General features: G+C 44.9%; 1 protein-coding gene across 7 annotated transcripts in view; it reads right to left on the reverse strand.

The window, feature by feature from the left end:
- ACACA (acetyl-CoA carboxylase alpha) overlaps window positions 1-15,054 on the reverse strand; it is a 182,349-nt gene that overhangs the window by 111,389 nt on the left and 55,906 nt on the right. For all 7 annotated transcript variants that reach the window (XM_059717405.1, XM_006276473.4, XM_019493301.2 and 4 more), the window contains 9 exons: window positions 14,119-14,253; window positions 13,022-13,168; window positions 12,269-12,457; window positions 10,360-10,460; window positions 9,721-9,809; window positions 8,682-8,806; window positions 3,325-3,438; window positions 1,706-1,819; window positions 548-637 (listed from right to left, as the gene is read on the reverse strand). In XM_059717405.1, coding sequence (XP_059573388.1) covers window positions 548-637; window positions 1,706-1,819; window positions 3,325-3,438; window positions 8,682-8,806; window positions 9,721-9,809; window positions 10,360-10,460; window positions 12,269-12,457; window positions 13,022-13,168; window positions 14,119-14,253 — 1,104 coding nt within the window. The remainder of the gene's footprint in view (window positions 1-547; window positions 638-1,705; window positions 1,820-3,324; window positions 3,439-8,681; window positions 8,807-9,720; window positions 9,810-10,359; window positions 10,461-12,268; window positions 12,458-13,021; window positions 13,169-14,118; window positions 14,254-15,054) is intronic.

Below are 15,054 nucleotides of genomic sequence, written 5' to 3' on the forward strand. Positions count from 1 at the left end.
TCAAACACTGCACATGGTTTTCTACAGTGGTTCAAACCATATGACACTAAATAAGTGGTTCAAACTATATGACACTAAATACCAGACTCTAGGTTTTGATCCAAGCTTCCCCTCCACCATACTGACTAGTGGTTCTCAACCTTTTCAGTCTCGAGGCGCCCCTCACTGGATGAGGCACCCTCCATAACTTTTATGAATTGAGTGGCAACCAATTTCAAAAGCTAATTGACATATCTCAGTGCCTACCTCCTTACACAGGAGTGAAGGATCATCCAGGCAGAAATAAGCCTGGCTTATCTGCTCATCTCCTCACACCTCACCTACCTTCTCACACCCTTCAAAGGATCTTACAGCACTTCAGGTGACCCAGTACCCTGGTTGAGAATCACTGGTACAGATATTTGGATAACTGGATGCCAGGCTTATCTATTGTAAAACGTTTTTTTGCTAAGCAAGAAAATGCTGTCCAAAGCACTGACAGGGACAGAAAAGGGGGTTGGGAAGCCACCAAAAGAAAAAGTTTGCTTTTAAGTGGAAAGAAACATACCTCCAGAGCTGCCATTCTCACCACCTGGTTACTGTGATAGAAGAAATTTGGTAGCACATCAAAGATGGATGTCTCAGACAGAATGAGTTTCTGGAAGAGATCATAGAGAAGAGCATTTGAATCAACTTGCTACAAGGGTTGAATAAAAAGTTACCACAAAATATTTTTTGGGCACACAGATTGTTTCCATTTCCTGGCCAGCTCTACTTTCTCTGTATTAGTTTTTTCACTGTGGCAGTATTTAAGAGGCCTCAGGGACCCCTTGTACCAGCCGTTGGACCCACACACAGCAAAACAAAAGTCCTGACACTGTAAAGATCTTACAAGTTCTATGCCAATTTACTGCTGCAGAAGACAGCCCAAATGCTTTAAGTCACAGTCTACATTTATAGGAAGACATCGATCAATTTAACGTGTATGGTGATTAATCCTTCACAGTTATGAGGCAAAAAAATTGAGGCTCGTGCTGAAACAATGACCTGAGTACAAATTGGAAACAGTACTGACTTGTAGAGGACAACACTTTTATTAGGTAACTTAAGAAAAAGTAGAGCCATGACAGCATTTAGTCTATTTAGGGCTAGGATAGGATAAGCTCAGAGTCCAACCAAAGCTTCTCCACATCTGTCAAAAGGTCGAGTCGGGCAGTACATAGCTGATGTCTCAGTGCTCAGAACGTTCCCCTTCACAGCGTCACCAGGCCTAAACCGGACCAGTCTTAGAGCAGTCTAATTTCATCGAGCATTTCCATTCAGAACTCAAACCATTTAAAACCAAAGGAAAATCTGAAAACTGGCTGATGCTATCAAAGAAAGCAAGTGCTTTAAATGCAAACACAAAGCCACAATTAACTGGAGCACTGAGTATCTGCAAAACACCTTATTCTAACAGTCAGAATCCCAATGGAAGACTCCACTCCAGGTGGGCAAGCCTGGTCTGTATGCACTGAAGAAAAAGGTAAGCAATACAGCAGCATAGCAAGTGCCTAATAAAAGACCTCTACTGACATCAGTGTATTAATACCATCACGAGGTAGGAATCTGAACCGATGTATTTAAAAACCACAACAAGTCTGTGGAACCCAAAGCAAGATTTCAAACAAAACTGGTACCACTGAGCTTAGTAAGAGGGAAGCAGGGAAGACAACTCTGTAGATACCTGCAGGTTCTCAATGCAGAACTGGTGTCCGTACATGTCAATGGCTGATAGGAAGATGGACTCCACCTGGTTGTGACGCAGCTCGTATGACGGCAAATGGGAAGCAATGAGAACCTGGTAAGAAAGCAGATGCAGAGTGTGAGTGTCAGAGGGCACACATATCAGTTATATTTGGCCACTATTAGGACACAATGCAAGGCCAGGAAGACTCGCTCATCCATAATTGCCAAGCTCCTCTACCAGACACAAATGTTCGCTCTGCACGTGAGCCCTAGGCACTGCAGCACATGGAAGATGCCACAGAAACCAGTCTCATTTGTGTATCTCTGTGATTTGTATTCCTGGCTCTTCCCCACAGAGAAAGGGAACAGCTTCAATCCAGTTTTATCGGTGCATGTGATTTAGCACTGCAAAGCTGCAAGTCCAGGGGATCGCCCGACCAGCTGTTAATTGGAAAGCAGAGCTGGCAGGCAGCAGCTGTGGAGAGGCCTGCAACGGAGCCAAGCCTTTCACAGCTTCAGAGCAAAGCAAGCAAGAGTCACTCGTGCCAGGTACTAAATGCTGAGCGCCTAAGAGAGGATGGGAGAAAGGGGCAGCAGCTTGCAAAGGAAAATAGAGTGCAAGAGCAGCATAAAGATATCCACCAGGATGGCAGCAGCCTCCCCAGCGTGCTGCTGAGAGGTTCAATAACTCTGAATGGTTCAAGGACACGGATACAATTCCACAGCAAACAGAAGGTCACTGAACAGCTTCAAACACCCCGTTCATTTTCAACGCTCGTACACTGAAATAAAAGGAGAGCTCCCCAAACTGCCAGCTTCCCTGCTGAAGACTTTTAGAATGGAAATGGGAACTGTAGAGGGAGAGAAGCTAACTAGACTTCGAGGGTCAGCATTATTGAGAGGCAATTATACCCTTCCACTCCTTTATACTGGAGACAAACTACTAGCTAGGACACTGAAAGATATCCACCCAGGTGTACATATGTGGGATTCAAACCATCATCAACACTTGAATTGCAGAAAGGACCCTGCAAGATTTTTTCCTATTAGGTTTTTTTTTTCTTCTTTTAAACCACTATTTACAATAATCCCTTCAGCACTGGAGAGACAGCTGTTTCTCCTCTAAATGTCTTGTTCCAGGCTACACATTCACTCTTTTGCTGTTCAAACATAGACTGCAAGCACTGGTTGTTTACTGGAGGGTTGTTCAGGCATCACAGGCAGCAAACTCTTGGCATTATAGCATTTATTGACTAGGGATGTGATCATCTAGTCTGACTTCCTGTCTAATGCATGCCAGAGGACTTCCCTGGATTCATCCTTGGTTTAGCTAGTACCTAAACCTCAAATCTTGAATTAAAATTTCCAGAGATGGAGAATCCACCACAACACTTGTTAACAACTTATTCTGGTAACAACTCACTAGTGAATTATCTCTGCTGTCAACGGGTTGCTCATAAATACTAAGCTTTTCATGTTTACTTAAGAGATAAAAATCCACATCAAACAGTCTGGGCTTTATGAAAGTGATTATTAAGACAGCGAAGGAACCCATTTTGATCTTGCCAACTTAGACTGGGTCTCCTTGTAGCACGATGCCTGCAGGGCTGCACTTACCTGACGTGCCCGCAGCGCTACTTTAGCATTGGTCGTCTTGCTCAGCTGGGTCAGCTCAGTCAGAATATTAATTAACTCGTCTGTCAAGGTGGGGTCTCGGCCACACAGTTGGTCCTACAGAGAAGGGGGAAATGTTTAAAACAGACCCCCCAAAGGAACATCAAAGTGAAATGCTGATAGATGTGCTGCTAAGGCTCTGGAGCTCTGCCCAACACTTAAATAAAGATCATGAGCTGGATTGGAGAGCAAAGAGGGTCAAAGACGAGATGGGTAGCACCAATCCTTTTATTATTCATTTGCATCCTTTGCTGTGGCATCCCAGCAGCAGAGGCGTAGGCGTTCATGAGCCAGTGAAACACGGCACAACCCTCTTCTCCTGTTACCCAACCTCGGCTCTTATTCAGGACATCTCTCGCAGAGTTCAGAGAATATCTGACCAGAACAAAATAACCTGTGGACAGCGTGCTGAAGAGCAGAGAACTTGGGCTCTGAAAGATCAGAGGAAGAGTTTGACAGCTGAGGTCCTCCTGCTGAAATTGTTGTTCATACCTTGCAGCGCTGCTAAACTCTTCCCTTATGCTTACCAATATGGCTACAACAGCTCCTCCTTTTCCTATGCACCAAGTGACTTTCCTCTACCCCAAACTCATTTTCAATCCCTGGTTTCTTATCCCTAATCCCCTCTTCTGGGATTCCCCAGTGCTTATCACATTAAAAATAAAATCAGTCAAGTTTCCAATTCCCACCCCCACCATCAAAAAATAGTAACAAAATAAGTTACCTGATTTCTTCTCATAAAAAAAAGTTGACTTTCCCATTTGTCCCATTGCCCTCTCACCTCTCCACCTGCCCCCATCAATGCCCCATCCACATTCCCCGTTCGGTCAGAAGCCTAAGGTCAGCCCCAGTCTTGCAATCAGCTCTTTGCGAACTCTTTTGGCTCCGCAAAGTTGTCTTTCACAATTGGGGCCACAACAAGGTCTTAGGACAAAGCCTTTGCATTTTTATTCATCTATAAAGGTGATGTGCCTCTTTAATATAAGCAACAATATCTAGAGACAGTCAGAAAAACTGCTTCCCAAAGCTACCAATTTTCAAACAGAATCCTTGAGAAACACTCATCCTGATTAATCTAGACCCAAAATATGGGAGAAGCAGTCTTTATGCTAACTCCTAATTAACAAAAATTATTCCGTGATAATTTTTTAAATTCCATTGAGAACATATCTGTACATTCTTCAAACATGAAGACAGCAAGCCAAGCCATACTGACTAGAAGCAGGGGCAAAATCAACTAGTTTATTTCATTGTCCAAACTGATTGAAATGCACAAGGAAACTGAATGGCATTAATGGTGAAAAGCATGTTAGAATTTCAGTATCTTTTCAGCTCCAATAATTGAAAACTATTTTAAAAATAGACTTTTGTTGTCTTCTCTAAAAAAAATAAGGTGCAACCCTGCAAGTGCTGGCTTCCAGTAGTTCCTTACGCTCATGAATGACTCCACAGTCCTCCCACAGTGTCAGGAATTTGCAGGACAGGGCCACCAAGTCTGTACCCCTCTGTGCGTACCTCTAACATGCGTCTTTTAGGCAGAACCACCACGCTATGCATGCACAACATAAATGATGGGAGATAAATGAGAGATGAATTGGGTATTCTGAGACATAGATGGTACATTAAAAAAGTTTTAAGGGATTTCAAGCACATGTAGACCAAAAGGATCTATTAGGGTCTAAGAAGCATAAAGCTAGGCAGAAAACTCTTTCCATAGTAGGTTAACTTTTTGGATAAGCCTACTGGGGAAAATAAAATAAAAGCCATACAAACCTCATCAATATACTAATAAATAACAGTTGGTGCCACATCCCAACTCCAAACCTAATGAGTTTTTAAATGGTTTCCAGTCCCCTCCTCCAGCTTTATGACCTTTCTAGGGCCCTATAGCAAAGGAACAGATCAAAAAAGTCACATCACTTTCAGCCATCTAAGCTACTGGCTTGTTGACTATTGTCTCTCCCTAACAGGGTTTGGGATCACATGGTCCAAGCAAATATTACAATTATAAGCATCACAAAGATCCCTGAAACCATATTTGTTCAAGATTTGCAAGTGAATCCACAGAAAGAGAATATTTTAAGAATCTTCTGCATATTATTTAAATATATATATACCAGGCACCTGGACTTGTTTGCTCTAAAAACAAAAATTTGGCTTCTGATGAGAATGTACAGTTGTCACACGTGCTTTTGGAGCTGTGTGGTAGAAGGAGAACAAAAAACTCATGTGTTCCTGTTCAAAAACCCAGGCTTCCAACACTCCTAGATCTCCACTTGGAGCACAAGGCCTATGACATGCAGAAGAGCTGTTCCAGGGCTAGCTGGTTGCGATCAGTGGTCCACATACAAAGAGCCAGGTGAGAAAAGAATCTGAATGGGTAATGTCAAGCCATGCTACATTGCAACAAACGCACGAAAGATGAAGGAGTTCCCTATTCTGCTCTAAACAGCTGCTAGCTAAAAGCGTGAATGATGGCTGCATAACAACACTATTACTAACATCATCCTCATAGCCCTTGTTAATAATGGATTCCTAGGGATACATCAATAACAGCAACACAAGTATCAGACTATCTTGACACGATGTTTGCCCTTGGAGGACAAACTTAACAACCCCATATAAATAGCATGGCAACCTTTAACATGTCACTGCCTTTACCAGCATTGTGTGTGCCAAGAGGTGCCTCTGACTCAGGTGGGTAGCACAAGGTAGGTGAGAGGAAGACTGGTCTTATAGTTAAGGTGCTGGACTTAGGTGCCAGAAATCAGTTCTGGACCCAGCTCTGCCATAGACATTGTTGAGACCTTAGGCAAGTCACTTAAATTTCCTAAGCCTCAGTTCTCCACTGGCTATTGTATTTCCCTACACCCCTGCATTCACCTGAGGGGAGGGATTCATGTTTGTGAGACCTCAGATGCTTCAAAGCTATATATACAAATGTGATATGAACTTAGTCTTCTTCTGCCAAGGGCAGGATTGCTTCCTACAGCGTATTTTCTAGGTCTGTGCTTTAACATTGCAAAGTAGCCGGATTTCCTGCATCGAATTGGGGCGAACATAAGGAGAGAAGAAACAAAACAGAAGAGAAAGTAAAAGAATAAAATACAATAAGAAGGTTAGCTGAGCCTTTCCTATTTCCCACTGTGGCCTGCTGGCTCACTCAGAAAAGATTTTTCCAGTCAATGTGAAGACACAAGCATGACTCTGCCTTTAAGATTTGGCTTTTGTGGGGCAGGGGGAGAGAGGCGGAGAGAAACAAAAAAAGTTTGAGTCCCATTCTAGTAAGAAATAATCAGGATGACAACAACAGAAATAAAGCAGCTAGCCGGTGTTCCATTGGCTTCTGCCTGTGCTGATTGGCAAAGGCAGCGAGCAAAGCCTCAAACCAGTTCTTTGACAAGGCCTAACGCCTCCCCGGCACCCCCGTGTAATTACACACTTGAGTGACTGGACTCTGAAGAAAATTGAAGGCCTGAGCTGCGAACAGCTGCCATTTTCTCTCTCCATCACGCCAGCATGATTACTTGAGAAATGAACAGCCCCAGCTCAAAGCTACTCCAGAATTCTCAGAGGAAATATGGCTCCGTGTTCAAATAATGAGATTCTTAAGGCAAGCGTTACTTACAATCACACCGCAAAAGGGGGGGAAGAAAAAAGAGAACAAGAGAGAGAAAGAGAGAAGAATGCTGGGTCCCTTATATCTTACAAATTAGGATTTAAAAAGCCCAACCAGTCTGGGACAAACATTACCTTTTTGCTGCTCCTAGGAAGGTTTTTTTTTGCTGTTGTTGTTTTTTGATTTTTTGAGTGCTTTGGATCTATTTAGTGGCAGAAAATCGCTATTGTCTTTACCCGAAAAAAGAAAAAGAAAAGTGGCTCTATAATTAGCTTCTTAGAAAGCAAGGCTTCAACTCAGGGTCATGCTTAAAATCATGCGTATCTAACTCTGCCTGCCTCAAGAAAAACTAGCACGCTGCTTTAGCAAAATATTTATTTGCCACTGAAATTTTTTCTTAACATCGGGGGGGGGGGGGGGGGGGATTTTTTCAAGGACTTTTCACCTTCTTTTGAGAGAGGCTAAAACTGTTGGGTTTCACCCACTGGTGGAAAGCTGGACGCCACGGAGGCTCAGGAATAAAGCCTCAGACACAATCACATTCCCTTTTTTTTCCTGTCGAGTTGTTAATTTGCAGGTCTGAATATTGAGGGAGAACTGGCCAACCTGTGAACTGAAACTTTTCTGGTCTCTAGCAGGCTGGACAGCCAGCCAAATGGTAGGGCTCCTGCAGTGAAATGCCCAGCAGAGGGTTCTCTGGACCCATCCAGCCATGGGAGCCTCCCAGGCATCATCTATTTTGTACATTTAGGAGAAGGCAACTTCCAGGATGGGATCTGCAGCTTACAAAAGCAAGTACCAAGTGTAAAATACTTATCGGACATTTGCACAAAACATGAAACTCCAAAGGGATGTGCCCAAGTTCCACCACCATGATTGCAAGGCACTAAAGAATCTAGCTGAGCCCTACAGAGAATGCAAAGGGTGCAGCTGGTCAGAGAGCAGTACTGCAGATAACAATGAGTCTCTCTGATATCACAATCACAGAGAGACTTAAGAGTGCAGCAGCTGCTGAACCAATGAGATTATAAAGTGGTTCATAACCAGAGAGTAACCAAGACCTCTGGGGACCATCATTTGGACTGGCTGATGTCAGGTCACTATCACATCCATGTCCTGGTTAGCAGGGATAGGTCATTGGAAGACTGTACTTGAATGCTGACAGCCCGTTTCCACAAGAAGTCGCCTGTCTTTTGTTATACTGCAGGGTTTTTCTTTGTTTATATTTGCAATGTGCAGCTCTGGGGTGAGCAGCACAGACTGGCACAGTGTTAGGACTCTGCACACCTCCCTGAAGGCTGAGGTGCAAAGGGAAAAATATAAATGGCAATCAGGAGGGCCTCGAAGTCAGACAAGGAGCAGTAGGAGCTTTCTCAGTTTCTAGTGCACCAACAGAAGTCATGAATATCACTGGGCTTTGCTGAGATTTCATCAGCATTCTCAGCAGAAAACCAAGAATGGAAACTGAACCGACCAAGGCTCTCCAAGTGCCCTCCGAGTCAGAGGTGAGACATACCACCAGGGAACCCTGGCAATCTGCACCGTTGCTGCCTGTTCTGTGGTCCATGATTAGGACCACAGTCTCTGAGGCTCATGGCTGTCAATCTAGCATCTCTCACCAGTGCTAAACATTCACATACAAGATAAAATGAATTCCTAGGACCCCAAGAGCCAAACTTACAATGAGCATTGTTACAAGCAGGTTCTTCTTGGTGACCTGGGCGTGGGAGAAGATGTAGTTCAATACAGTGTTCATGTCACTTTTGTTCTCTTCCCGAAGGGCAAAGACACACTTGTCATAGTGACCTGGTGGAAACACAAACATCACTGCCGGTGTATACATAAGCATTTTTGCTGCCTATCAGTTCTACCTGCACCACTAAATTTACACAGGGGAAAATACATATATAAGCCTATTCAACCAACATGCCTATTTTTGGAGGCCTGAGTGAACAGATTTGGAATAAAAACACTGGTTTCTTGGAAACTAGAAATCTTAAATGGTTTAAATAATTTTCTGTTGGTTGCTTTTAATCCATTGCAATGCTAAATCATGTGGTGAAGGAAGAATGATGAGAGCTACTTAAGAAAGGAGTGTCTTTCATTCAGAAGATAATCGGGAGGGGATAAAATCCATAGGCTCACACAGTGCACTGGTGTGGAAATGGATCTACCAGTGAAAACCTGGAGTGTGTAGCGGGGTGGGAGGGAAGAGAAAGGGAACAGAACAAGGAGTATTGAAATGTAGTAACTAGAGCCTTAAAGGAGAGGTGCTTCACTGCCATCTTGTGGCTAAAAGTACTGCAAAGGTGCTCCCATTTAAAAATACATCTACTGTCATCTGTAGAGATGTCAAATTGTTCTAATGAGCAGTCAATCATTTCCTGGTACCTTACATTTTTTTAAAATTAATCCACAAATGTCTTATTGCATTCCATTTTCTTACAATAATACTTATCATGGCATTGCTTATTCTCCTGCCATAAGGTAAACTTAATAGCTGACCTGATATTAGTTCATTTCTTTACGCTTCTCCGAATGACCAATTGCTCAGAAGTCAGGAAGTAAAATAGGCTGCAAAGTCAAGTACTACAAATCTGAAGAGCCCAGACCTTAAAATGCAACTTCAGAGAAATATATAGGATGAACAACTCCTTTAAACTGTGGAATCTGTAAGAAGGGGGCACAGAGAATCAAAAAGCAGTCACAGAGGGATTTACCGTGCTGGAACTGAGTCTCCACCTTCAGGTACTGACGAAGAAGATCCATCACCACAGCCTTCATGTGGCCTCGAATACCACTTCGGTACCTGCAGAAACAGAGAAGGAAAGGCAAGTTAATAAAACATATTAATACCAAAAAATCCAAAACCCTAACACGTGCTCACATATGTAAGAACCTCTCAAGACTCCAGGCAGCAAGAACGGGCACACTGCCCCTGCCACTTTCAACATGGGCAGCATGAAAAGCATTTTGCCCCATCAGCTTTCCAACTCCTTGACAAAAGGAGGGAGTTGAAGATGTGAACTACTTAAGGGACTCAGTACTAGGAACCATGAGTGATGCACAATTCCCAGAGGCAAAGGGGGAAAAATACAAGTCTATCCCCATGGTTCACTTTACTGAACAGACAACCAGGACTGGCAACAGTTGTGTGGGCCACATACAGGGTCCCTTCATAGCTGGTTTCCCCCAAAGATGCCTGAAGGCTTATTTCCAATGTTTTAGGAGTCTGAGAACAATAACTGCCCTGCCAGGGCAATGTTTTACCCAAGTTCAGCTCTTTCGGACAGCTTTAAAAAGAGAAAAAAGAAAAAAAAAAAGGCTGGAGAAAGGATGAGGTCTGGCAAATAGCTCACCTCTGCACCAACTGAACAATACTCTGAGTGTTCATAAAGAAGACCTCCCGCTCAGATTTGCGATTTAGCGTGGCTGCATGGCTGTCCAAAATGTTGGCAATCTGAAAGAGAGAGCAAATGAGAAAGCAGTCACACAATGATCTCAGTCCTGGAGAGGAAGGTCTAGGAGGTGAACACTAATACAGAGAGAGCAATTTTGCCAGACAGAGTCTGTGGCCACACTCAGCATCCAGACTCCAGCAAAGACCAACCTCTGATGCCACCAAAGACATCAAAGAAATCTCATGAGTCAACCTACAGAGCAATAGCAAGCACTAGGGAGATATTTCTCTGAGACCCTGCAGCCATCAGATAACATCTTTAACACTAGAACTAGCTCAGGAACCCTTTTTTCAGGCCAGGAAGGAATACTTGGATCATTTAGTTCCTCTTTGTAACAGAGTGAAGGGCTTAGGAGAAAAAAGCCCCCTTGTTCACGCCCTCTCCATTACCCGTGCACTGGCAAAAGTCCCTCCCAGCAACTGATGCCAAGGCCAGAACGGTGGGCACCACATTGCCAGGCTCACCACTTGTGTGGGACAGCCCAGAAGTCCAGGGAGGAGACACTTGGCTGCTGGTGGGGGAAGCCCTGGCCGGGTCGGGAATGGCACCAGCTAGGTGCTGAGGCCATGTGAACACTGTTCCAGGCAGTAAGAAGCCCTTCCCCAACTTACCGTACGTCAGTCCTTCTGCATGGATCGTGAGCTGCAACTGGACCAAGAGCGCTGGCCCTGACTGGCTGGATCCCTCAAGGGGTAAAGGTAAAAGGATGCCAAAAAGTGAATGGAGAGGCCCCTGGATGACAGATGGTGGGACAGAAGCTGGAAGCAGGTGAGAGGCAGTCAACTGCCCTCTCTTCTTTATTTTCATAGAAAATGGACTGTCAGGGATTCCCAGCATAAAGCCAGGGGCCTACTGTTAAGGGATTCTCTGGGCTAGCCTAGCAGGCTGGCGTGCGGTAAATGCTATGACCAGAGCTAGAATCCTCTGGGACAGTAACAATGGAGGTCTGTGGTAGGAATGTAGGGGTGAAGGAGCTCCCAGTCTGGACTCCATAAGGGTCAAGCAAACAGGCACAAAGACCGTGAAAGCCAAACAGGGTGGATGCTCGAACCAGGTGAGGTATCGTATCTCGCAAAGTCAATTCTATGAATTCCTTTCTATCAAGTTGTGGCAGGCAAGAGTCTCAGTGAGAACCAGTTCTTACCCAGAGAGGGCAGTCAAAGGGGATGCCATGCCACTGTGTCAGCCCCACCACACTTCAATTGCACATGCCACAAAATATCACTTAGTCATTCTTTCAGCAAGTTCAAAACTTTGTAGTCAAACTAGAGCATATTTAAGCTAGGGTCTCTGAGAGACCACATTCACACCTTCCTCTAATGGCCTGTCATCACAGCTGCAACAGCCTATGTAAGCAGTATGTCTATAGTGGAGCCTACAGTTTGATACCAAGATACCTGAGCTAGTTCAAGTGCTGGAAGCAGTCTGGCAATGGCATGCAGATTTCCAATAAGGGCCAATTTATTGTGCTAAGAAGCAAAGCCCATGCCAGACCCTATGCTACAGAGGCTATATTGTTTGCATTACCTAAACTAGCTCATTTCAGGCCAGCTCGGGCATTTCTAAAACCACCCCACACTCTTAATCACACAGAGAGGAGTTACCGCTTTAGCTCAAGTGGCCAAGACTTGTGTGTTTGGTAATGAATATCCAGGGTTCAATTCTCTGTCTCCATAGACTGTTATACATGGTGTCTTCCCTACCAAGCTTTTCAGTTTCCTGGCTCAAACTCATCTAATAACTTAAAGGTGTTTTCCTTCGAGCCCACAATGAGCTATATGTCCTATCAAAATGAGCTGCTCATTACCTGCTGGCTGGGAAACTGGCAGAGAACAGATGTGATGTTGCTGGCATATTGGGCCATCTCCTTCTTGATGGACTTCTCCACATTGGGTGGGATGCGCCCAGAGACACTGGTCATGATGTCCTGAAGCTCCAGGAGGGGCAAAGATGGGTCTCTCAGGGTCTTCATTAGCCGCTCAACCCAATCCTTCACCTGGAGAAAAGTCAGTGTAATGACAAGTTTGGGGGAAAAGAGATACAATATGGAGTAAAGGGGAAGACTGGTTCCATGAGACTTTATCACTGTTGCAAAGTGGGATAGCTGTTTGATCCAAACAAGGAGCTGGGCTGGTCCAGGGACTACAGATTAGCGGAGACCTTGGGGACACAGGAAAAGCTGCAGAACCACGCTCCACCACGCATGCTCTAACGGCCTTGAAAGTAACGCTGAAGGCAGCTGCTGGCAAGCAATTCACCTTTCTCTCCCTGTTCCCACTGGGATCGCTGATGTAGCCGACTGGGAGTAGCTCATGTACATCAGGCTGCTAACAGAGGCCACAGTCCTCCAAGCCCATACTCATCTCCTTTTCCAGGCATTTGGTTTTGCCAGAGTTGGATTTCCCCCTTCTACACTCCAGCTTTCTGGTAAGCAGGGGTACAGCGAAGGGGATACTAGAGAGAGAAGCAGTTCATAAAGGCAGCAGCATTTGCAAGTCCAGCTCATGCTTCACTGTACTTGCATGCAAATTGCCCTCTACCTGGAAGAAATGACCAGTACCTTCCTGCCAAAGTATGGCTCCGGCAGGCAGTATCCATTCATCACATTGACCAGGTTATCAAGGACATAATGGAAGACACGATGGAGCTTCTCGCCTCGAAGTGCTGTGCTCTGGATCTTTGGCAAGGTACCAGTGTGCAGCTCAGCCTGTGAAGGTATTATTACCGGTGGATTTAGTGCCTCCAAGCCTCCCACAAAGCACCAGCAAACAGAATCACATTTGCTACTCTCACCAGTCTCCTTTGTGTGTTTGGAAATCCACTAGCCTAACTGCACTGGGAAAACATTATACTCATGCAAGAGGATCCCCAGGTGGAAAATCCTTTTGGATAACAGGCAGCCATTTGTGTTGGATCTCCAAATGATTGCACTTACAAAATAGGCTGCAAGCTTCTTCCAGACTAACACATTCTGATCTCATTCTTTAGATATGGGAATATCAAGATCTCACTGAAAGCTTCCAATGAATCCAGTGCAGAATGAGGAACTGCATCAGGATACTGATAACTTCTCCCCACCTCTTACAGGTGGATCTCCCCTGACTCCATTGTAGTTCTCATCAACACAGCAATAGCTCTCTTTTCACTCCAGCCCGCTTCTTTAGAAGACCTGCACTAGCTCGTTCCTTACACTCCCAACTGCACAGACGCTGCTTCTATGCATCATGAGGCTACTAGAATTGGGCATCCATTTCCCATCTTTCAGGAGACACTCAGGAAGAACCTTCTTTCTTAAGAGCATCCGTGGTGTTTGGAATGGTCAGTGGCCAAAGGAAACAGAAGAACTAGGAAACTGAGGAAAAGATGAAGCTTTAGCCAGCTTCCCAGGCTGGACCAGGAAATCCACACACCCAGAACAGCTGCTCAGATAACTGCAGTGGGAGTTTGACATAAAAGCCTGGATTAGACCTGACAAAGAAAACGTAGGACTTCTACTTCCATAATGTCCTCCTCTGAGATGAAGGAATTGCAAAGTAATCTGAGCATGATGAAGACCCTACCGTGAAGACGGTTAAGGACACAGGAGCAGTCATAGTTTGCTACTATAAAAACCAGGACAAGTCCCAAGCCCAATGGCTCTCTTCTGTCACTTCCTACCTGCTGAACCCTGCTGGGATCATCCAACTGCAGCTTGGCAATCACACAGCCGGGGTCCAGTGCTGCCCCAGGGCGTTTGACATAGTGGATGCAGCCCGATTCTGCTGCTGTCAGTGTCATCACCATCTTCATCACCTGCAGCAAGAAGACAGATCACATACTTGGCTTCCAGATTCCCTGTTTTGTTTGCATTTCACGCTTCAGCAGTTGCTATTCTGCACCACAGACAGCTCAATGAGGGCAAGTCTTCTGCATTCAACCAAGGCTGAAAGCATAGACTCATGCTGGGAAAGCACCTCAGGAGGCCCGAGGTGAAAACCAGAGCAAGGGGCCAGGCCATAAAGTAGAGTAACAGGAATCCAGACTCAGCCAAGAGAAGAATCTCAACTCTTTTGGAGTCCATGAATAAATAAAAGGCTTTACACTGATGACTCCAGCTTGAAGCAGCCTGCTCCATCTGTCACAGCCTAAAGGTCACAAGCAGGAGAATCAATGACAGGAGCTACAGTAATGTATTGGCTTCTAGTGGAGGGCATTAGAACAACTGTGTTGAGTCACAGGCCCTGTGCTGCCCTTTGCTAATGAAAATTCTCCGTTAGGTCAAGAGTTGGGGGTCTCTGAATTTGGAACAGAAGGATACGGGTCAACCTTTGCTCTCGATACAGAATGTAGCACAGCCATCAGCCACTAGGCAAGTCTTATCAGCCACAGCTGCGTTACAACACAGAAGCTCTTACACAAACAGCACAGATCTAGTGCTTGATACGGCCTCCTACACTTTCCTATAATGCACAATTTAATCCCGCCTCTTTCAGACCCACCCTCTCTTCCCTCCGCACTGGTTTAATCGCTACTCACTTCCATACCCTCACCTCTCATCTGAGCCCCTGCTCTCCTACATCAGCCCTGGCCATTGCTCACTGTGACTAAGGAATT

The sequence above is a fragment of the Alligator mississippiensis genome, chromosome 14 (assembly GCF_030867095.1).
Source record: "Alligator mississippiensis isolate rAllMis1 chromosome 14, rAllMis1, whole genome shotgun sequence".
Lineage (NCBI taxonomy): Eukaryota > Metazoa > Chordata > Crocodylia > Alligatoridae > Alligator > Alligator mississippiensis.